This window comes from Castor canadensis, chromosome 3 (genome assembly GCF_047511655.1).
Source record: "Castor canadensis chromosome 3, mCasCan1.hap1v2, whole genome shotgun sequence".
In the NCBI taxonomy this organism is placed as follows: domain Eukaryota; kingdom Metazoa; phylum Chordata; class Mammalia; order Rodentia; family Castoridae; genus Castor; species Castor canadensis.
The window spans coordinates 168,872,696-168,896,667 of NC_133388.1; the positions used below are offsets into that span (position 1 = coordinate 168,872,696).

Sequence of the window (23,972 nt, forward strand, 5' to 3'; positions counted from 1 at the left end):
AACTATTTTGAATAAAATTGATATGGACATTCTTGCCTATGATTTCTATCACTTGTGTTACTTATTCCTGTATTGTTATAAATTCTACAAGATTAACAGATAACTCTTAAAGAAGCAGAAGGGTATAATTTTCACTATTAAAGTTATAATCTGCTAATTTCCCTAGCATGTCTTGTTTCTGTCAACTGATTGGCCCTCAGTATTTAAAAAGCAACGAGTGATCATGGGTCAGTCACTCTGCTGACAACAGACTTTCTTATATTGTTGGTTGTTTCTCTAAAGGGTTTTAGGATTTTTGATAGCAAAGATTGCATCTCATGCTTGTTCGTCTCCCCACAGTGATGGGCTTTGTACCTTCAGTAGAGTGTCTTCTCGATAAATATTTGTTCCTTGAGTGTTGGAGAGGCCAACCTGAATTAATGAGGTATTACTTTGATTCCAGTTGATTGCTGCACAGATGACTGAGTTGACATTGGCTTCATTATTGCAGCTGTATGGGCATGGCCCATGTTGATTTATGGGACTCTCCTTAATGACCTGAAGAGTCCTGAATATATGAGGCTCATTTATGTCATGTCAAGGACTGTACCACAGTAAAATAGAAATCATGTTGGCTATTGTTAGGTTTAATCATTTTATCAATATTTATTTTGAAAATTAGATAACCACAAATGAGACTGAGAATGAATCTGTCTACAGAGGAATTAATTGGCCAGGAGAGTCAAAGATTCGTATTCAAAGAATTCAAGAAGCTTCTCCACCTATAAGTGGCAGCTTTGATATTAAAGCTTATGGACATATTCTCAAAGGTATATTTAAAAATTTTCAAAATTCTCAAATGGATATAAATGTTCAGAATATTGGTCTACACATATGTATGCATAATCTATAAAATGTTATGCTACTTCAACTCCTTATTGTATATGCACTCACACATTCACACATATCTATATACACCAGATTATACCAAATTAATAACCAATCATAATATTTTATTTCAAAATCCTTCTTTTACTAGATTATAAGAAAACTTACTAATCCAAAGCCAGCTACTAGTAATAATTATTTCTATGTAAAGGTAATATAAGAAAAAGTCTATAAAATGTAGCAAACACTTAATACACATTTTCTGAAAATGATTGAAATTGTGACTTTCATAAGTTGTATCTTTGTATAATAAATGCTCTCTTTTGGGGGGAGTGGTACTGGGAGTTGTGTTCAGGGCTTTGTGCTTGCTAGGCAGGTACTCTACCACTTGAGCAACTCCACCAACCCTTTTTTGTTGGTTATTTTTAAGATAGGGCTTCACTTTATGGCCAGACCAGCCTATTTGTGCTTCCTGAATAGCTGGGATGACAAGTGTACCCTACTGCATTCAGTCAGTGGTTGAGATGGGATCTTGTTAACATTTTGCCCAGGCTGCCCTCGAACTGCAGCCCTCCAATCTCCACTTCTCAAATAGCTGGAACTACAGGCTTGAGCCAACATGCTTGGTCAATACATATATTTTTGACAAAAATTACTATGGTATCCAGAAGTAATAATGGTACTATTAAAATATTATAAAAGCTTGTAGTTGAATATTGTAAAAGACAGCTTTTAATTGAATCACCCAGATTTGTGCTGTCCAACATGGTAGTCATGAACCACCTACAGCCACCAAGCACTTGCAATTTGAAATAAATAACATTTTAATATATACATGGAAATGTCACAATCTTAAACAAACAAAAATGTCATTTTTTTCTTTTCCAAAATCAAAGAACAGGAGGGCAGAACAGGTCCTGTCTAGGGGAGTTGGTACAATTTCCACACCCTTTCCCCACCTCCTTTTATAGGTGAATATAATGCAAATACTGTGTACACATGTGTGTAAATGGAAAAATGACACCTGTTGAAACTGTTCCAGGAATGGGGGAGGGTAGGATAAAGGAGAATGATGGAGAGGATAAATTCAAATATGATATATTGTAAGAATTTTTTTATAGTCAGAGTGTATTTTATTTATTTTTTGTTTTAATTTTTTTCTTTTCTCCTTTTATTTTATTGTTTTTACATTTACTTACATGTGTGTACATTGTTTGTGCCACCTCCCTTTACCTCCCCCCATCCCATTTCCGGGCAAAGCCTATTCCACCCTGCTCTTCTCAGATTTTGTTGAAGAGAAAACATAAGAGATAATAAGAAAGACATACTGTTTTTGCTACTTTGAGATAAAGATAGCTACACAGAGAGATTCCTAGTGTTGTGTAAGAATTTTTGTAAATGCCACAATGCACCCCCACCCAGCACAATAAAAAAATTTAAAATATATTTCATTATATAAAATTTATTATTAGTGTAATCATATTTGTTTACTTTTACTTCTTAAATACATCTAGTAGAAGAAAAATTAGAAATTTTATATGTAGTTCATGATGTTTATCAATTAGATATTATGGTGTACTTGTTTCTAATAGTATTTCTCTACCTAATTTATATAGCTGAAATTATGTCAGTAACAAGAAGTAAATCATCCAGAACAAATGACATTTGCATATTTTCTTCACTGTCTCACCAGATGTGTGTTTTCATTCCCAAAGGGTCTCTTTTACATCCATAGCTTATAGATTATCTATAGAGTAAACTGACATTAAAATAAAAGTATTTGAGCCAAGAACATGGTTTAAGGTATATTACTCATTTACTTTTTGTTTCCCAAAAATATATACATTCTTGGCGTAAGAAAGATACAAATTTCAATTTCACTATATTGGAGGAGGATGTATTGTTTCCAAGTGATACTTCATAGTGCACACTTTGTGTGCTTGAAAGATGAGATTTTGTTTGTGAATTATTTCATCCTGCTGTTTGCCCTCTCTCTGTGATGCAGGCATCCCCGCTTCTGTGTCAGCTGCAGATTTGCAGTTTGCTCTCCAGAGCTTGGATGAAGTGGGACAAGTCTCAGTTACCAGAGAGGGAAACTGTGCTGGTTACTCATGGAGCATCAAGTGGAGAAGCCTGTGTGGAAATCAGAATCTTCTACAGGTTCCCTCATTTGGCTTGACTTCTGTTTTCTTTTGTGTGCTTGCTTATTTGCACATTGCTTCAATTCTAAATACATACTGGTGACAGTATGTATTTTTTAAATGCAAACTATAGACTAAAATGTTTTAAAAGAATTTGAACATGAGAAGATTGTTGCACATTAGGTTGGTCAGGTGTTCTTTTTCATGGAGAATAGCTGCTGGTATTTTTTTTCCCTGTCCCACCTGGAAAAAGCCCAGAAATATGTGTGTTTGGAGCTGGAAGAATATATGCCAGGCCAGTCTGAGAACTAAATCCAGGTATACTTTAAGGAGGGGTCACTGCCAACAATTCTGCCACTATAGCTATGTACTGGGGCTTTGGATAATTTTGTGGTTATAAAGATGATCTTTTCAAGATCATAAAGGAGTCATACCTTCAGGTCTTATCTAGTTACCTTTGCCAAGTTAGAGTTAGAGAAGGGTCATCCCCGAAGTATGTGAAGGAGAGAAGTCAAGAAGCAACTGGAAGGTCAAATAATCAAACACAGAAAAATGTGCTTTCTAGTGATGAAAGTGGAAGGAAACAGTGTTTCCCATGCATTCTTGGTGAAAATGTAAATTAGTATCACTTTTTTTGGAGGATTAGGTAGTATCTGAATATAGATAGCTTATGATTTAGTAATTTCATTTACATAACTCCATCCTACTGAAATAACAATACACAGATGAAATTATATCAGCACCATGGTAATTACTGCAGTATTATTTGTAACAATAGAAACCCAGAGCACTAAATCTCTTCAGTGGGAGAATGGTTGTTTAAGTGACATAACCTTCACACAAGTACTAAGTAGCCCTATGTAAACCCGCATATGTTCACCTGGGAAGACGCCTACAACATCAGGTGGAAAGAATGGAAAACTCTACTTATGAAACCATTTTGTGTGAGGAAGGTAGGGTTGTAGGAGACAAAAAAAAGCATGTAAACACAGAGTACAAGTCAGTATGGATAGTTAACAGTCATAAAAATGTGAGGTTGTTTTAAGAGACTGTATGCCTGGAACTAGAATCAGAAAATTCTGTAAGTGAGACAGCTCTGGTGACTGGTGTTCCTCCTGTTTTCTCTGCTGGTGTCTGTGCATCCATGTTCTTCTGCCTTTCCTGATCAATCTCCTCTTTTTAACCATCATTGTTCTGGTTTATACAAGGCCCAGCATGGAAACAACTAATCTCTTTGCTAGCCTCTGTTTGGCAGAAGGCTGCCAAATCAACAGAAGAATTTTGAAATTATATACATAGACTTGATTTGGTTTAATTTTTACCATTGGAAGAGAATATAATTCCAAGAGTAGCTGACAAAAAAGGTTAATAAGAGTTGAAAAATGCTAAGAGAAAAAGTTGACTCTTAGGTGGAAAAGGATTCAATTTTTTCAATTATTCAACAATTATTAAAGTGTCATATTCAGAAAAAACATAGGACATTTTAAGAAAATCAAATACAGAAAATTCATTTTCTTCTGATTTATTTTGCTAATTTAAAATTTCAAGTTAATTTTAGTCATTTAAATAATGTTTTAATTAAGCATTTTCACTTGAATACTTCATTCTCATTTTTAAAGAGGCTCTTTTTTTTTTTCTAAGTGACTATGATAGTCTGAATTTTTTTAAACATGATTTGGGTTTTATTTTCTTTTACCCATTCTTAAGTAAAAAAAAAAGTGTGTGGTTCTATTTACTGTAGCTGTTCTAATAAAGCATTTTGTTTAAAAATAGATTAATGATTCCAGCATTGTTGGAGAAAAGGTTAATATGACAGTTACAAAGATAAAGGAAGGTGGTTTGTTTAGACAGCACATACTTGGAGATCTACTTCAAACACCCAGTCAACAGCCACAGGTATTTTTGAAAATTTTTTCATAACATTCATAATTTTAAATGCATACCTAATTTGTAATATGTTAACAAAGGGTTGATTTCTCTATTTTCAAGTGAATATTTGTGTTAACAGTTGATCAACTGAATATTATTTTATGACTTGGGAAAATTAATTTCCTTTTGATAAAATAATGGGTTTTTAAGATCTTCTTTCAGAATTAGAAAATATATTCTTTCATTTAGGTCTGTGAAGTAATTATCAATGTTGCCATTTTAGTGATGAGAAAATTAAAGTGTAAAGAGTTTAAGTCACTGTCCCAAGAGCAACCTCTATTTTTCTTTGTAACAAATTAACTTCTTGACATAATATACATTAACTTTAAAAAATTTTTGTATCATGCAACTCTCTATCCTGCCCCTACTAGAATCATAAGTTGGTGATAACAGGGATGCCATCTGTTTTCTTTAATCTTGTAATTCCTATTTTTCTAACATTTATAGCTGTACCAAAAACATAGCAGTCACATTTGCTGCATGAATGAATGAATGGATAGATGAATGAATAAATGGAATGTCAAAGTCGGAAAAATATATCTAATTTTTATAAACAAACAAGTAAACAAGTAAAATTCCATTCTTGCTGAATCCTATAAATTATCCTACTAACTATGCTTCCTCTGACTGTATTCACTAAGTCTGTTTCTTTACTTGAAGGTTGAAGTCTATATCAATGGAATTCCAGCTAAATGTTCAGGTGACTGTGGGTTTACATGGGATCCTACAGCTACTCCCCTAGTTTTGGACACAAGGCCTTCACAAGGTAACCTCCTGCTTTTTAAACTTGGGGTGTGGGCAGGGGTTATGGTGGAGGATTGCTAGAAAAATTAAACTCTGATAATTATTTTTTAAATATATCATCCCAGTATCACTAATTAAGGCAAGCAGACAGTTCAACATAGTGAAAGAATTATCAGATAAAGCTATGGGAAGACAGAATAGTTATTTATCTTGAAAAAACATTGCCTATGAAACTGAAATATTGAAGTATAGCCTTTGAAATAAAAGAGTTACTAATCTTTCTATTGTCTAGTTTCACCAGTTATAATCAGTCTCTAAAATTTCACTGTGACTTTGAGGCATTTTTGTTCTATTTGACTAGTTAAGGTATTAATTGGAATATTTCATCATATGAGAATCCTTCTAGGGGAGTTACTATTAAAAGTTTAGTAGCAAGACAGCTGTGGTTCAAAGAGGAAAATTGGGTACTCAATTTGAGAATAAGAGAAAATTATTGCCAAGAAATCAATGTAGTCTAGGAGACACATCATACCTTTTCTTCATTGCACGTTATAGCTTAAAAAGTATGATTATGCTGCTTTGTCTGAACTCCTAAGAATTGAAATAAATAGCAGAAATAAGGATTATAAATGAATAAATATCCTTAACTCAACTAACAAAAACGCTTTGTCTTCCTTATTATGCTTATGTCTTTTCTTCAACAAAATTAGTGATAAGGGCAGAACAGGTTCTGCTTGGAACTGAGGAGGGGAGGGGTGAGAAGGTGGGGGATGGGGGCAGGGTGGAGAAATGACCCAAGCAGTGTATGCACATGTGAATAAATGAATTAAAAAAATGAAAAAAAAGGAGTTTTTCAATCAGTAAGATAAGTTCAGATACTATAATCACATATTTAGTCTTGGTAGCTAGTCAGAAACTTCATCCACTAACTTTTTATTATCTTGCCCTTGTCAAAAGATTTAAAAAATTTTAAAATAGTTTATATATTCTTCAGACTTTTTATAGTAATTGTATTAACTTTGTTATAATTTGTGTTATGCAGGGTCAAAATCTCAAGAATAAGAATTTGATGAACACTTGATTATAATATTTTGGTACTTTATTTTTGAACCTATCCTGGAATTTTATGATGAATGTCCATTGTTATAGGAACTTTCCGAAGATTATGTCTTACTCAAATAAATAACCTGATTTATGTTTGTCACATTATGATCAATTTTAAAATAGTGGAGATTATAAAGAATGCTATAAAAACTTTCTCTTCACTGATAATTAACAGCTGTTAGCATTTTTGTCATGCATATTTCCAATCATTAGACTAAAAAAGAAAATATTTTAGGAAAAGCCTCATTCCTAGTCCTAGTTACCACACAACTCCCCAGAGGCAATCACAGTAATTAGTTCTGTGTATTCTTCCATGTTATTTTAATATCATTTGAATATAACACACATATGGTAATTTGATGTTTTTAAAGCTTATGAATAAGATATTAAAAGGTAAATAGCATTTTCTATCTTTTATCATTCATAATTCATTTTGAGATGTATGTGATCATATGTACATTTAATTTATCACCTTAAAATTCTTCCTAAATGTTCCAATTTATTTGTCCCTCTATTGATAGACATTTAGATTATTATAATTTTTTGGTTTTAAAAATAAGATTATATTGAGATTCCCCATACTTCACATATGTAAGAATCTTTTAAGGATATATGCCCAAACATGGAATTGCTAAATAATAATTGGGTATTTATGTATTCAGTATACTAGATGAACAGCTTGCTCTCCAAAGTGGCTGTACTGCTAGCAGAAATGAGAGCACTGTATTCCCCACTTTCTTGACAACAATTTTGGTCAATCTGCTGGGTGAAAGAAATTATTGTTGTTTTAATTTGTCTATTCCCTGAATAGCAATACACATAAGCATCTTCTTGTGTGTTTCTTGGACATCCATATTCTTTCTTCTTCACAAATTTCTTAACATTCTTTATCTTCTTTGTATTGGATGATCTTTTTTAATTAACATGTAACTACTTATTATATGTTATGATTGCCAATCTTTTGCACATGTATTACTTGTGTTTGGTTTAGTATCTTTTCTATGGAAACATTTTAATCATTTATTTACTATAACTTATGTATCTTTTCTTGTATAGTTAACCATAGCTTTTGGTGTTTTATTTAAGAAATCCATCTTGCCTGACATGGCGGTACATGCCTGTAATCCCAGGAGGCTGAGGCAGGAGGCTCATGAATTCCAGGCCAGTCTGTGCTACATAGCAAGACCCTGTCTCAAAAACAAAACCAAACAAACAAAAAAAAAAAGCCAAACAAATAAAAAACCCAGAAATCTATCTCAGCCTTGAAATGATTAAGATATTTGATTATATTTATTTCTAAAATGTTTTAGCTTTTCATTCTCAGCTATTTAAATCGATGTGGAATCTATAATTGTGTGTGGTGTTATGTAAGTTAAGCGACCATATAAATCATTGCCAATCAAATCTGGACACTTTTAAGGATGAACAAAAAAACATTAAGTTTAAGATGCTGTGGTACAAAAGTAAGCAGAGACCATTCCAGGCACTGTAAGATGGATATCATACAGACAGAGGAATCATTTTCTTTTCAAATGAGAAGTGTTCACACCACTTACCCTATGCCACATCCTATACACATAGAAACACCTGATTAACTTTCTCATGACATTAGTTTCCCTTTCCTTACCTCATTCCATATTTTTAATCAGATAAGTTTTCTTATTAATACATATAAACACACAGATCCAAAATATGAAGCAATATAGAGTGATTCAATGGAAAAATACCACTGCCAAGTAAATGTGTCTTTCTTCCTTGCTTATTTATAGGTTTCTTGTTTATATCTTTTAGAAGACAGGCACATTCTTCTCTGAGAAATGTCTGATTTTGTAACAATGGTTTCTAATTTTGTCATTTTAATGTTGTTATTTAAATTTATAACTTTCAGGATCCTATGAAGAAAACACAATTTTAACCATAGTAGGCTCTGGATTTTCTCCTACTTCAGATGTATCAGTTTCTGTTGGACCTACAGGTTGCTCTATTCTTTCTGTGGCTGGTAGGTCCTTTGAAAATTTATGAAGTATGACTGTTCTCCAAGAGAAAGTGGAAAGAGCAGTGTTAATGTAATACTGTGACACTGATTCTCAGAGAGTAAGAGTGCAGATATGATTATTCTGTAGTGTATTCTATGTAATCATGAAATTGGCAACCTGGTGTAGATAATGCCTTACCTTTTCTATTTTTGATGATGACTACGGGCTAATTATTTCACTGTTAGTGTCTCAGAGTCTTTATCCCATAATAGTTGAATTCTCTCTCTCTCTCTCTCTCTCTCTCGCAAAATGATTCCGTAAGATCTCTTGTGCTGGTATGTCTTTGGGACCAAAACAAATGTTTTCAGTGTAACTCCAGTGCCCATGGTCCCCTCTCCCTCTACTAAAGATTGAACCTAGGGCCTCTGGCATACTAGGTTCTACCGCCGAGACACACTCCCACTTTTTCTGCCCATATTTGACAATACTGCATCAGTCATGTGGCCAGGGGATGTGGCCTTATTTCCTGACTTCTAGCCCAACAGAATTTCTCTCCAGTGATGCAGAATTTAACAGTCATATTCTTAAAATTGGGAAGGCTATAGTTATTTATTTCCCTAAAAGTTATCTTTCATAATCCTAGGCATTTCCCTTAATTTAAACAGATTGGAATTGTGTAAGAAAATCCATTTTGGAAATCATTTATGTTGCTTTAAATTTCTTTAATCTTCTATGTATTTTTGAAGTCACATACTCAATATTATACCTGTATTATCAGTGTGCATAGACTATTCTAAACAAAGTGAAGAAAATGTTTTCATTTAGTTTTTACTCAGTTTTATTGATAGAACCTATTATTTTACTCAGTTTTGGACACAATATGTTGAACCAGAAATTTTAGAATAAGTAATATAAATCCTGATTACAGAATAGGGTTTTGGAAATTATGAGAGTAGCCTCCTTTGGCCACAGTAGCATCAGGAGAAGATTGTTTATATTACTGCTTTACTTATGTCTGATTCATAGCATCAGGTAGCTTGCACAGATTCCCCAGGCCCCCAAGATTCACCCCTTCCCATTATCACACTTGGGCCTAAAAGTAAAAGCCAAGGTTAATTTTAGAAAATATAAGTTTTCATTTTCTTCTTTTTTTATCACAGAAAATGAGATCAAGTGCCAGATTTTGAACGGAAGTGCTGGACATGCACCAGTTGCTGTGTCCATGGCTGATGTTGGACTAGCACAGGATGTACAGGGTGAGGGATTCCACTTCGTTTATCAGAGTCACATCTCACACATCTGGCCTAAATCTGGAAGCCTGGCAGGTAATAGTTAATAGTTCTCAACAGAGAAAAATCTTACACATTTCTCCAATTCAATTTCTAGTGTTGCTGTTTCTAGTACAGGGCAAAGGGAAAAGAACCCAAAGCTCCCTCCACTAGAACAAAAGGAGTCTCCTTTTAGAAGACACATGGTACATGACTGGCTAATATTCTTTTGTTTCTTATGAAGCACAAATCAGGGTGACTGCTTATGCTTACATCTTACGTTATTGAATTAATATCATCAATTATTACATGTTTCTATAACAAGCTCATTAATTATGTCAAGATAAGATTTATTAGTTATTATTCTGCTTACCAGCTGCTCCATTTATAACCACAGTCTTAATGGAGCTACTTGACCCAGAAAAAGTTCTGGGAACAAATGGGTGAAGGAAGGCTGATGAAGGGAATTCAGAGAAAAAAAATCACATTTTTCTTGTCCTGCTTCATATCATCGTGGTTTCTTTGTTTTTTATCATTCTTAGTTTTGAATTTTGTGCTTTGATTTTGACCTTTTTTTGCTTTTTTATGTTTAATTTACTCTTATTTTACTGAGGTTTTTCCTTAGATTTTCTTTTATTTAGAGGTACCAGGATTTAGGATTTGATTAAAGTCTTAATTCACTCTCACTTTCCATCCATGGAATGGTCCAGTAAATAGAAATAGTGTAATCTCTTATTAGGATGAAGAAGGCACTGTGGAAAATAGCAGCTGTTGCTAATTATGCCCCCAAACAAGTGTGGGTTGCAAATCTGTTACTTCTATAAATCATTTAGCCCCACTCCTCTATGGTTTCAGGTTTCAGAGCACAAATGTGCATGTGGTTGTGATGGCTGTACACATTTCCAATGGGTGCCAGTCCATCTTTTGGATGACTGGACAGGTCTCAAATGATGTGTCAGATGTTGACAAAGAGTCTCTTTGTTAGGATTGATCTGTTCTTTGCTTTTCTTTTCTTTGTTTTTCCTACACAGGTGGTACTCTTCTGACTATATCTGGATTTGGCTTTAGTGAAAGCTCGAAGGTTTTAGTTGGAAATGAAACTTGCAAAGTGATTGAAGGGGATTTAAGCACAATAATCTGCAGAACGCCAAAAGTAAGGCCTCTTATTTCAGTCATTTTTTCCATAAATCTTAAATCTTATGAATTAAGAGACATCTGGGCAGAGGATTAAATAAGTGACATATTTTCTACAAACTTCTGTTTCCATTATGATCTTTAAGAATTACTTTTTCATCTTTGCGCTAATATCCCAAGATAAAATATTATCTCCACATTCTAGACACTTAAAAATTATGAAAAAGGACACATAAACCAATATTAATTAAATAATCCATTCTACTTGAAATGATAGAATTAGATACAAAGTGAAGATACACGAGAAGGTATGTTGGAAACAACTCCATAAAAATGTTAGTATCTTATCTGCACTTAAGCATGAATGAAGTTTACCAAAAGATGATTTTTAAAAACTCAGTACTACCAAATAGTCTAACAAATTCAGGGAAACAAATTTAGAAATTTTTAGTATTTAAGAAGAAATTTATTTTTAAAATGTGTTGAAATATCACTTTGTTCACAAAAAGTCTGAAGTTCTCCAATGGATATTGTGTCTCACTGATGTCAAAACCCCAAAATGTAGTAGAGTAAATGGAAGTTATATGTAGTTGTGACTTACAGGAAAAAATAAATTTGAGTGTGTGTGGACTGATGATGGAGATGGGAATCTAGGGGATATGATAAACTAAAACTTGCTTTTAGTTAGGACATTCAGCTAAACATGTGTTCAAGAAATACCAAATGATAAAAGGTTTTCCTTAATTGGATACTACATAGATGCTATACCAGTGAAAGAACCAGTATTTTTCTTGGGGGTTCAAGCTTTTAGTCTAAGATTATGAAAAAGGTATAATGATGCAATTTGTAAATGAAATAGAATGATAATTGGATTTGACTCTATTTCAAGAGAATAAAAGGCAAAAAAGCTTTCAATATCTTACCTTTTATCAATTTGAGAACAAATTGTCCAGAACATCTCAACTGTGTTGTGGAGCCCTCAAAATCCAGTATGCTATAGATGTATTTAAATGAATCATAAACCTACAAAACTACTTTATCATATACCTTTGTCTTGGAATTCAAACATATAATTTATATTTAATACCACAAATCTCTAAATATCTGAAATAGACTTTAATCCATGTTAGAAATAAAAACACTTCACATATTTATTTTTAACAATTCCATTTCTTTTCAGCCATTGGATTTCCATATCTAAACCTTTAATATTTTCTAATTGTCTTTTTTCCTCACTTATTTCAGAGAATTGAGGGTACAGTTGATATTTCAGTTTTTACCAATGGAATTCAAGCCACAGCAAAGGATGTTTTCAGTTATAATTGCTTACAAACTCCAGTTATAACTGATTTTAGTCCAAAAATACGGACAGTTTTAGGTAAGAAATATTTCAAAAAGATCAGTCATTTAATATATACATGGAAGCCACTTTAGAAAGTCTTTCAAAGAACTGTTTTTCCTACAGTTTTGTTTCTTATAGTGAAACCAGTCCCAAGTTTGATTTTCTTTTTAACAGATTAGTCTATGTATAATTTTACTTTGAACGTGTGCAATATGAAGAAAAATACCGTTTGTTTAAAAAGAACTTTGCTGTCTTTTTTCCTCGTGAAATAAACACGAATTTTATCTCTATGTGGCAGCCATCAAATCTTTCATTGTTTTTCTTTTTCCTTCTGAAAGTGTTTGAATTTTCTGAATTCAAATAAATAATAAGAGAAATTAGTTGATTTATTTAATATGAAACTCTCATGCTGGATAATAAAGTGAAGATTTGTATTAATTTTTTCTTTTAAAATAATAGGTGATGTTAACTTAACAATTAAGGGTTATAACTTTGGAAATGAACTTGCACAAAACATGGTGGTGTATGTTGGAGGAAAAACCTGTCAGGTTCTTCACTGGAACTTCACACATATTAGATGCCTTTTGCCCGTGTTGCCTCCTGGAAAACATGATATCTGTGTAGAAGTCAGAAACTGGGGTTTTGCATCCACAAGGTATGATCATGACCACAAGCTTAACAGAGTTGTGGAACACATGTGGCTAGTAGAATTGGGATAGGAAAAAATAAATAGTCATTTCTTTCTTTACCTTTCCATAACTCCTTTCGCAAAAGATTCTGAGAAATCTCAGTAAGTATGACATGACACTTGTCTTTGACACCAGTGTTATTCAGATCAGGTTGTAAAATTCTCTGTTCAGCTAGATTTGTGTGTAGGTCACATGATTTTCATTTATTCAGGAAATATCAAACAGTTTCTAGAGAGGATGCTGGATTCACAGTAGGGAATAACAAGAGCATGTTCTTTGCATTAATGGTGCTAATAATGTCACTGGAGAGAAAAATTTTAAAAAGAAAGATTTCAAACAGAGAATTACATCAGTATTGTACCTTAACTGTAAATTTGAAAAAGACTGAATAGTAGGTACCAGGTAGAGTGTGTAATACAGGAAGCTAATATCCTGAGGAACAGGGAAGGACTCTGAAGCCAGGAAAAGGGTAGGAACAGCCAAATAAAGGTAAAAGTAGAGGCAGAGTCCTTCTCCAATTGTATTTCCTGTAGGGGTTTAGTATTTTTTTCCCTGAAACTATTTGTTAAAGTAAAATGTTAGCTATTACACGAGGAAGTTAATGGTTTGAAATACTTACACAAAGAAGAAACAAATGTAGTGCTTAAAAAGAAGGCAAATAGCTGGTGATGGTGGCTCATGCCTGTAATCACAGCTACCCAGGAGGCAGAGATCAGGAGGGTTGCATTCTGAAGCCAGCCCAGGCAAATAGTTCATGAGACCCTATCTTGAAAAACCCTTCACAAAAATAGGGCCAGTGGCGTGGCTCAAGGTAAAGGCCTTGAGTTCAAGCCCCAATATGCAAAGCCGCAAAAAAAAAAAAAAGCAAATAAAGGTGATGTCAGAATGAAAGGATTGATGATTGCAGTGAAGCGAAACCCTTGTAGGAGGTGGAGGAAGAGGAGAGACAGTAACCATAGCCACAGGACTGCATTTTGCTTTAGGTTCACAGGAAGTTCATATGAGTTCTGTAAGAGGTATTGGCTTCTGCTTTAGATGGACAACAATAATGTGTAGAAGTTACTCCATATAAATGTGTACTTACATGATAATTGGAGGAATTCCGGTTCATTTATGATGAGGCAGTTAAATGAAAGTTAGCACAGATCTCAGTGGGATTGTTCTGCCTGTGCTGTTATGGTGGGAACCTGGAATGTGGGAGTCAACTCTGTCAGATCAGGGAGACATTGTACATTTTGACAGCAGGCATATTGTCTGTAACAAAGCAAAGAAAATTAAAAACTCTCTTCCTGAAATAGTGGGAAGAAAAATCCTGACAAGTTTCCAACAAGCACAGAATGATAAATCTAATTGTACAAAATTGTATTACTTATATAATGTGTGGGATTTAATTGCTATTCATTTTTAATGGATAAAGCTGTCTTTATATTTTAACCTAATGAAATCTAAAATATTTTAAAGGTTTTCTTATATTTCTTGTGTCCTCAGTTCTCATAATCATATTTTTCCATATTATTGTGAAATCTTCTATCTCACATGCTTCTGCTATCAGATTTTCAAAAACCTAATTTTCAAAATAATTAGCATATACAATCCAATCAAATTGAGGCTGTGATAATTGCCAGAATATCTAGCTTGAAAAAACCATGTCTAATTTAATTTATATTCAATGATTTCCTTTTCCTAAAAGAATCATAGCCTAGCCACAGTTCAGCACTATGAATGTGTGGGAAGGAAGCTTATTGAACAATCTATTCCTTTCTCTTTCTCAGAGACAAGTTAAATGCTTCGATACAGTATATTTTGGAAGTGACCCACATGTTTCCACAGAGAGGCTCCTTGTATGGTGGGACCGAAATCACTATCATGGGTTTTGGGTTCAGCACAATTCCAGCTGAGAATACAGTCCTCTTGGGTAAGACCTTCATTCTCACAGGAGAGTTGTTACCGTTTTCAGCATTATTGTGCTGAGTTATTACACAAATATTCTCAATGCAAAATCTTTATTTTTCTATTAGTGTAAAAAAAACTTAAGTGTCTTTTAATTAAGGGGATAAAGAGAAATTGAATAACTACTTTAGAATCTTTGATTTTTTAACAAATAATTGTAATATATTTAATGTGCATAGAACACCTCAAAAGGAGAGGTCATGTTTTGAAAATAACCAGTACAAATATAATTACCATCAGAAGTAAAGTTTCAAAGATCCTTCCATATAACACAGAGGATTTTATTTTGGTTCTCTTTTTTGTGGTACTGGGGTTTGAACTCAAGTCTTCCTAGGCAGCTTTACAACTTGAGCCACACCTCCAACCCTTTTTGCCCAGGTTGGCCCCAACTATCCTCCTATTTTAGAATTCCTGTTGTAGCTGGGATGACAGATGTGTACCACTACGCACAGCTTTTTTCCGTTGAGATGGGGACTTGTGAAACTGTTTTGGACTGGGCTGGGCTGGAACCGTGGCCTCCCAATCTCAGCCTCCCTCATAGCTGGGATGACATGTGCATACAACCATACAATTGGTTGAGATGGGGGTCCCTTGAAATTTTTGCTCAGGCTGGCCTTGAAATGCCATTCTCTAGATCTCAGCTTCCCAAGTAGTGACTCAGGGTCTTGCCTGTTTACTAATGATACTTCATCTTTATAGTTCACAAAAAACATTTCAGAAAATGTTTTCTTTGTCCAACCTTATTCTTTCTAGGTTCCTTCCCTTGTAACATTACATCATCATCTGAAAGTGTCATAAAATGTATTCTTCATTCAACGGGGAATGAATTCAGAATTACCAACAATGGGGAAGATTTAGGTACCAACCAGCGTTTATATATTATGAATAAGAAAACTACTCTACCCTGAAACTAACTTTATTTTAAATTATTTTATTCTTTGATTTATTTAAAGAACAAGTGTTATTACTTCTTTTATAATTTGCCAATGGTCTCCACTTGACATAGGAGATCACATACATGTTGTCAGTGGGTGTAAACTTGAGTTTAGAAAGCTAGGCTTTACAAGTTCCATGCTTAGGAATAGCCATTTGGTTTTGTTACAGTATAGAACCTCCTGAATTACTGTAATTTATTTTCAGCCATGGGTTTCTAAATGAATACTCAAGTCAAAATTGAATACATGTGTATACATATATATATATATATAAATATATATATATATTTGCATGCCTATATGCTTCAGAAAATTCTTATGTCTAAAGAATTACCAGAGTTTAAAAAAAATATTCCACTAATATTTCTGAATGACTTATCTATTGAGCATCCAATTTTTTGTAAGTTTTCTCTTAATCATCACTTTTGGAGTTGCATTAGTTATTTCTTCCTTATCTTCTCATTGTCTTGCTGTCTATTATTCCTGTTTATTTTGTTTAAGTGCTCAAATTATGTACATACCAGAATTTTACAACATTAATTAAAAAGTTGTTTTCACTAGTGACTATATAAAAATACAGTGTTTTCAAAGTTAATAAGAAAATTATTCCTTTTCCTTTTAAAATATTCCTCCACTGTTGCTCCCAGTTTATGGATTAGGTTATGCTTGGTCGCCATCAGTCTTAAACGTGTCTGTGGGAGACACAGTTGTCTGGTATTGGGAAACACGCCCATTTCTTAGGGGAATAGGATACAGAGTTTTCTCAGTCTCCAGTCTTGGAAGTACAATTTATGATGGAAAAGGATTTATGAATGGAAGGCAAAAATCTTTATCAGGTATGTTTCTACTTTATTGAATTTTGCATCATACCTCTTTTTCCAAGATGAAATGAAACACATTTTGTTTAGACTTAAAATGTTTACATAAATAAAGCACACAAATGTATAAAGTGCATTTTATAGCTATAATAAAAATATTATAAATGAGTGTAAGCAAAGTAACGTACAAACTTAAGTAAGTTCTAATATTAGATGCGTCATTGTTACCATGATAATTGACCAAAATATAATGAAAATAGGAATATATGTTTTAATCATACCAATCTGGTAGGTAGCAAATGATGAATTTCTGTTTACTAGAATCAGCTTTAGAATCAATGTTTCTTATAGGGCAGCTCAGTGTAAAATGTGCCTTTTAGATTTCTTGATTTGTTCTATACATGCAAATAGGTTTTTTTAAAAAAATTGCATTGCATTTTGACTTTTTCTTTAAATTTTGGTAAATTATGTCAGTCTTGCCATGGTTTTCTAAAAAACTAACACTGCATCTTGTCTTCTTGGAATGTAATTTCATTATACAAGATATCTCTTTTAGAGCCAGAGAGTCATTTCTTTACTACTTCCTGTTGAAATGTCAAACACATAAAAAACAAGAGCCTTGTCACCTACATATACCTTTAAGTGATTGTTTCAAATTTCTCCACCCCCATTTCAAAGATGCATTAATTGCTTGTGTGGTTTTTTTTATGTACAATCTTGTTTATGGCAGGTTCATTTTCTTACCGATTTACTTCACCTGGAATCCATTACTACAGCAGCGGGTATGTTGATGAGGCTCACTCCATTTCCCTCCAAGGAGTCATTAATGTTTTGCCAGCGAAAACCAGGCACATTCCCCTGCATCTCTATGTGGGTAGCACCGAAGCCATGTATGCTCAGGGTAAGATGGTTAAAGTTGGAAACTGTTGTTCAAGTGGCCTTTGTAGAATAGGAGTCACATGACTGAGTCTAACCTGTTTCTGCCTCTTACAGCATAAGTCTGAATAGGTTTGTAATGCTCTGAGTCTGGAACTTGTTCTAGAGAATAAATATGATATTAATGTCTTTTTGACAGTCTCCCAGAACCCATGTGTGCAAGATGTAATGTGAAAAACTTCTGACATTCTGAATGTGCCCCCAAATATATTAAAATGTTAGGGGATGTTATTGTTTCACTTTCCCTGTGGGATCTGACCTTGGACAAATTATAAAATAAATTAATTTTATATTCGCTCTTCTTTCCTTATTGCGCCATCTTTGCCCAAGTCTTTAATATCTTTTTTTCTGTCTGGGACCCTCTTATAATAATAAAAAAAGCTTACCAGAATTTAAAGCTATCTCCATCAAAATAAAGAGTAATGTAGTCTTTACATAGTTCTTAGTTTATAATATTATCCAAGACTTACAGGCAATTCTTTTGTGTAAAGGAGGATCTGAGAATTTGCACTTGGGAAGCCCTGTGGGAGGCTGCCTAGCAGCAGAACCCCTGTGTGATCTGAACAATACCAGTGTTAACAATTCAAACAGATTGCTTTTTGAGCTTTCAAGTTGTGATTCACCATCTATAAGCAACATTACTCCATCTGCCGGAACAGTAGATGAATTGATAACGATTACTGGACATGGCTTCAGTAATCTTGCATGTGCTAATAAGGTAAGAGTATAAAGACTGTCTTATATTCAATAAAAGGAAGATATTTTGACTATAAATTCATAATTTAATATTATCAGATTAATGAGATGTTATTCACATACCATACAATTCACCCATTGACAGCATACAATTCAATATGTACAAAATAGTATATTTACAGAGTTATGCATCCATGACTGCAATAACTTTAGAACATTTTCATTACCCCCAAAATAAACTTCCAAATACTTAGGCATCACCCCTAACTTCTCCTTCTGTCCCAACCCAAAGGTTAACCTACTTTCTACCGATATAGTTTTCCCTATTCTAGACATTTCTTATAATTAAAATTGTATAATATATAGTTCTTTGTGAACAGTTATGTTCACTTAGCATAATGTTTTCAGTGTTCATCCGTGTGTTAGTGTTTCTTTTTATGGATGAATAATATTCCAGTGTACGGTATAGCATATTTTATTTATCCATTTGTCAGTTGTTTTCACTTTCTGGCTGTTGTGAATAATATATGAACAATCATAATTTAGTATTAAAGTTAATTCAAAACATGTCTTAATCAGCTCCCAAATTAATTAAGTTTTCAAAGAATTAGTTTTTTGAAATTATAGTTGTAATTTAAAATTTCAGTTCAGACTGGAACAATGTATTTACTTGTTTATTTCATATACCTTTCACTTTCAGGTTACGGTTGGTAGCTACCCCTGTGTGGTAGAAGAAAGTAGTGATAATTCTATTATGTGTCATATTGACCCTCAAAACTCAATGGATGTTGGCATCAGAGAAATTGTCACTTTGATTGTCTACAACTTGGGTGCAGCTATCAACACACTGTCTAATGAATTTGACAGGCGATTTGTCCTTTTGCCGAATATTGATGTGGTGTTGCCAAATGTAGGATCAACTACAGGAATGACAAGAGTGACCATACGAGGCTCTGGATTTGGAGTGTCCTCTGTAGGTGTAGAAGTCTTTATGGGTCGTCATCTCCCATGCAATGTTCTAACTGTGAATTATACAGTCATTGAATGTGACACACCCCCTGCTCCAGAACAGCATGTGCTGGTAGATCTTCTAATACATGGAGTACCTGCCCAATGTCAGGGGAACTGCAGCTTTTCATACTTAGAAAGCATCACTCCTTATATTACAGGAATCTTCCCAAACTCTATCAAAGGACCTGTAAAAGTTCTTATTGAAGGAGAAGGTTTTGGGACTATTTTGGAGGAGATTTCTGTTTTCATTGGAAATCAACAGTTCAGGGCAGTAGATGTTAATGAAAATAACATCACTGTACTTATGACTCCTCTCCCTGCCGGATTTCATTCTCTCAGCGTTGTGGTGCAGAGGAAAGGCTTAGCTCTGGGAAACCTGACTGTCAGCAGCCCTGCAGTAGCATCTGTCTCACCAACATCTGGAAGTGTTGGTGGTGGAACTACATTATTGATCACAGGCAATGGCTTCTATCCTGGCAATACCACAGTCACTGTTGGGGATGACCTTTGTCAGATTATGTTCATCAACTCTAGTGAGGTCCACTGCAGCACTCCAGCAGGGAGAGGTGGAGTGGCCAATCTGAAGATAATGGTTAATGATGTCACTTACCCACCTTTGTCATTTGCATACTCCCTGGAAGATACTCCATTTCTCAGAGGAATTGTCCCAAATAGAGGTACTCTAATATCTATCTGCCTTTTAAAAATCATCTGAATGTCATATTATCATTAGTGTTCATTACTAAAGAGTTACAATAGTGTTCATAAATAATTATTGAGATGTGCTTTACACTTTTACTTAACCCAGTTAATATATGGGATATTAATATGTGAGATCTGTGTAGTCTGTATTTTGTGATGATTTTTCACAAATTTTTAGCCAAATTTCATCTTCTATTTAAGATCAGACTCTCCATTATCTTGAGCTTAATTTCACATTAGGAAGAAATAGATGAATATCTATAGATCAACATGGGTAATTTACATCATTACTGTTGCAAGCAGTTACTAACATTGAGAATTGTCCAGAGTACTTTATTTCCATGACACGAGAATTGATTATTGTTAATATAGGAAAATTCTTTTTAAGGCGTTAATTAGCTCACTCAGAGGGAGAAATTATCATAAAATAACATTTACTTAATGACTTAGTGTGACACATTTTTCTAAGCTAAGAATAGATTAAGATGTCTTCTTGATCCTTTTTTTACTGGTCTCCACTGCTTCTGATTATCCTCAAGTTATTGGAATGCTTATCATCTATGTAATGAATTCTGAAGAAGCAGCTGCAATGTGATGGTTAACAGCAAAGCCTTGATGCTTGGGTTCAAATCTTGGTTCTTCTACTTCCTAATGATGACATTTTGAACAAGGTTTTGTTTTTCTGGATTTTTTTTCTTCCTTAAACATCAATTTTCTCCTACATGCAAGTACCTATCTTGTAAAAATTTTTAAAATTTCATTAATAAAATGTAACTTAGAATGGCACATCGAATAAAGAATTACTTAAATGTTAGCCTTTAAAACGTCTTTTTTAAAAGTTTATATCACTGGGAAATGTATTAGTCTTGGGTAAAATATATTCTCTGCTTCAAGAAGTTTACTATTAAAATTTTCTTTAATACATTAAGTCTGCTCATTTAGAAGCAAATGTTAACAATAGAAATGGCATAGCCATATATTTGGAGTCATTACAAGTAATGACATTTTTTCTTTAATTCCATGGAGCACTTCTCTTTCCACCTCTCTCTTTGAATATCTCTTTCAAAATAATGTTTGTAAAGTGTAAGAGGTCTGTAGACAAATGAGACCTGAGATGTTTTATTTCATGAAGGGGAAGGCAGTAGGTCATCCTTAGAAAAATACTGTTCTAGTTGAAAAGTGAAATGTCCAATAAAATTATAATTTTAAGATTTATAAAATAATTTTACTTTGTATCTTTAAAGTATTCCTAACATTAAATACTTCATTAATATTTATAGTTTTACGATAATGATTCACAAATAAAATGATTTATATTTTGATAATCCTCACTATTATCAATTATATGGTGATTCTTGTTACTTCCTGGATTAAAATTAAAAATTACTTGGGGATTTTGCATTTGTAGCAAATCATAGATATTTCTGTCTATACATTTAAAGTTTAAGTGGTGGTCATTCATTTGGATGATCTATGTTTAATACCCTTGGTGCACATTTGTCAAAAGAATGAAGCAAAGGAACAGAGAGGTTAAAATTTTCCTCTCTGTGTCCATTTATTACTGACCTTGATGTCCAACACTCATCCACAAGTCTTCATATCAGTTCCTTTCTTTGTGTATTTTCTACCTTGCACCAAATTATTTTCATATCCTCATTTGTTTATCATATCATAGCTATTTAAAATATTTGAATGAAGAAAGATACAGTCCATTCTTGAATAATTTCTAATATCAGGGAAGAAAACTATAGGATATAAAAAATAATAAGACTCATTCTTCAAATATACTCTTACCCACATTACTCTGCTCAGACATTCATAATTCCTAACTCTATATCTTCCTTCTTCTTTCCTCATTCTTTCTCTATCCACCTGAATTAGTATGTATAATTCAATGGAATGGACAGAAGGAATGGCAAACAATGAATATTAAGATAAATCACTTGTGTCAATAAAATAGACTGTAGTCTATATTATATCCAAAATGTATATAATACAGCATGTATGTCAATTATTCCTGTTAGGTTTAAACACTGGATACTATTTTATGTACAAAAATAAAGAAGTATATCTTTAAATGAATGGACAAGTATTAGAATTCAAATATGTACTGATATGATTTGCTTTTATTTTTTTTAGGTCCACCAGGAACTGAAATTGAGATCAGTGGATCCAACTTTGGTATTGATATCTTGGGAATTTCAGTGATGATAAGTGACAGTCAGTGTAATGTGACTATGGTCAATGACAGTGTGCTGCAGTGCATGGTGGGAGATCATGCTGGGGGTATTTTCCCTGTGACAATGCATCATAAGATAAGGGGCTCTGCTGTGTCCACCATTGTGTTTGAGTACCCACTTCATATTCAAAATATCCATCCAACACAAGGTAATTACAAACATGAAGGAACATACAAATATTTCATATTATTTCAGGAAACACTTCTCTCATTTTTTTTCTTTTATTATTCATATGTGCATACAAGGCTTGGGTCATTTCTCCCCTCTGCTCCCATCCCCTCCCTTACCACCCACTCCACCCCCTCCCTTTCCCCCCACCCCCTCAATACCCAGCAGAAACTATTTTGCCCTTATTTCTAATTTTGTTGTAGAGAGAGTATAAGCAATAATAGGAAGGAGATAAGGATAGCTATACAGGGCATTGACTCACATTGATTTCCTGTGCGTGTGTGTTACCTTCTAGGTTAATTCTTCAAAAAGAACACTTCTCTCATTTAGAAGAAATGTTCTTCAAACACTGCTAAAATTCATTCTTCCTCCACTTTAAAATATTTTAATATGTTTTTCTTCATCATACAAATAAGCATGCAAGAGCATTAATTAATCATTTCAAAATATTAGGCTAAGTACTGTACAGTTATTTAAAATTTACCCTAATTAAAATGGCCAAGTTATTTATGGCAATTTTTACAACTCATGTTCAAACATCACTCCCATGCATTTCCACAAAAAAAAATGTTTTTTTACTTGAAAATTATTTTTATGGTTAAAAACCTTGAGAAAGTATAACCAATGTGCTTAACTAAAAATAGTAATTTTACATGATATGTTTTGACTACTCTGAAATTATTTGTGACATCTCTTTTGCATACAAGCTTAGTTCCTAGAGACAGTTTCCATAAATCACCCCTTGTGACATCTACTCATTGAAGATTTCAAAACACTACAACCAAAAGATATTCTGTCAACTCCCTGTATAGCTATCCTTATCTCAACCAGCAAAAACCCTTGTTCTTTCCTATTATTGCTTATACTCTCTCTACAACAAAATTAGAAGTAAGGGCAAAATAGTTTCTGCTGGGTATTGAGGGGATGGGGGGAGAGGGAGGGGGTGGTGTGGGTGGTAAGGGAGGGGATGGGGGCAGGGGGGAGAAATGACCCAAGCCTTGTATGCACATATGAATAATAAAATAATAATAAAAAACACACAAAAAATATAATAAATTTAATGTATCTTCCATTTCAGGTTTTAAATAAAGTTATGCAGATATGTATACAGAAGAAGTTTTTATTGAATTTGCCTAGTTTTTCCCTGTGTTTCTCTTCACTAGGGAGCTTTGGTGGTGGCCAAATCATGACTGTGACAGGCACTGGGTTTAATCCACAAAACTCGATCATATTGGTCTGTGGCTCCAAATGTGTGACTGACAGGCTAAGATCTGACTCCACAGCATTACTGTGTGAGATACCACCTCATGAAGGTAGGCGCT

General features: G+C 33.7%; 1 protein-coding gene across 5 annotated transcripts in view; it reads left to right on the forward strand.

The window, feature by feature from the left end:
• The window catches only part of Pkhd1l1 (PKHD1 like 1), a 189,220-nt gene that overhangs the window by 59,515 nt on the left and 105,733 nt on the right, over positions 1 to 23,972 (forward strand). For 3 of the 5 annotated variants that reach the window (XM_074069062.1, XM_074069063.1, XM_074069066.1), the window contains 17 exons: positions 662 to 809; positions 2,873 to 3,027; positions 4,782 to 4,904; positions 5,598 to 5,703; positions 8,674 to 8,784; positions 9,922 to 10,086; positions 11,061 to 11,182; positions 12,409 to 12,541; positions 12,965 to 13,160; positions 14,967 to 15,109; positions 15,898 to 16,002; positions 16,727 to 16,915; positions 17,628 to 17,798; positions 18,325 to 18,551; positions 19,230 to 20,217; positions 22,382 to 22,630; positions 23,814 to 23,963. In XM_074069062.1, the coding sequence (XP_073925163.1) occupies positions 662 to 809; positions 2,873 to 3,027; positions 4,782 to 4,904; positions 5,598 to 5,703; positions 8,674 to 8,784; positions 9,922 to 10,086; positions 11,061 to 11,182; positions 12,409 to 12,541; positions 12,965 to 13,160; positions 14,967 to 15,109; positions 15,898 to 16,002; positions 16,727 to 16,915; positions 17,628 to 17,798; positions 18,325 to 18,551; positions 19,230 to 20,217; positions 22,382 to 22,630; positions 23,814 to 23,963 (3,481 nt within the window). The remainder of the gene's footprint in view (positions 1 to 661; positions 810 to 2,872; positions 3,028 to 4,781; positions 4,905 to 5,597; positions 5,704 to 8,673; positions 8,785 to 9,921; positions 10,087 to 11,060; positions 11,183 to 12,408; positions 12,542 to 12,964; positions 13,161 to 14,966; positions 15,110 to 15,897; positions 16,003 to 16,726; positions 16,916 to 17,627; positions 17,799 to 18,324; positions 18,552 to 19,229; positions 20,218 to 22,381; positions 22,631 to 23,813; positions 23,964 to 23,972) is intronic. The other 2 variants (XM_074069064.1, XM_074069065.1) reach the window with 2 other exon arrangements.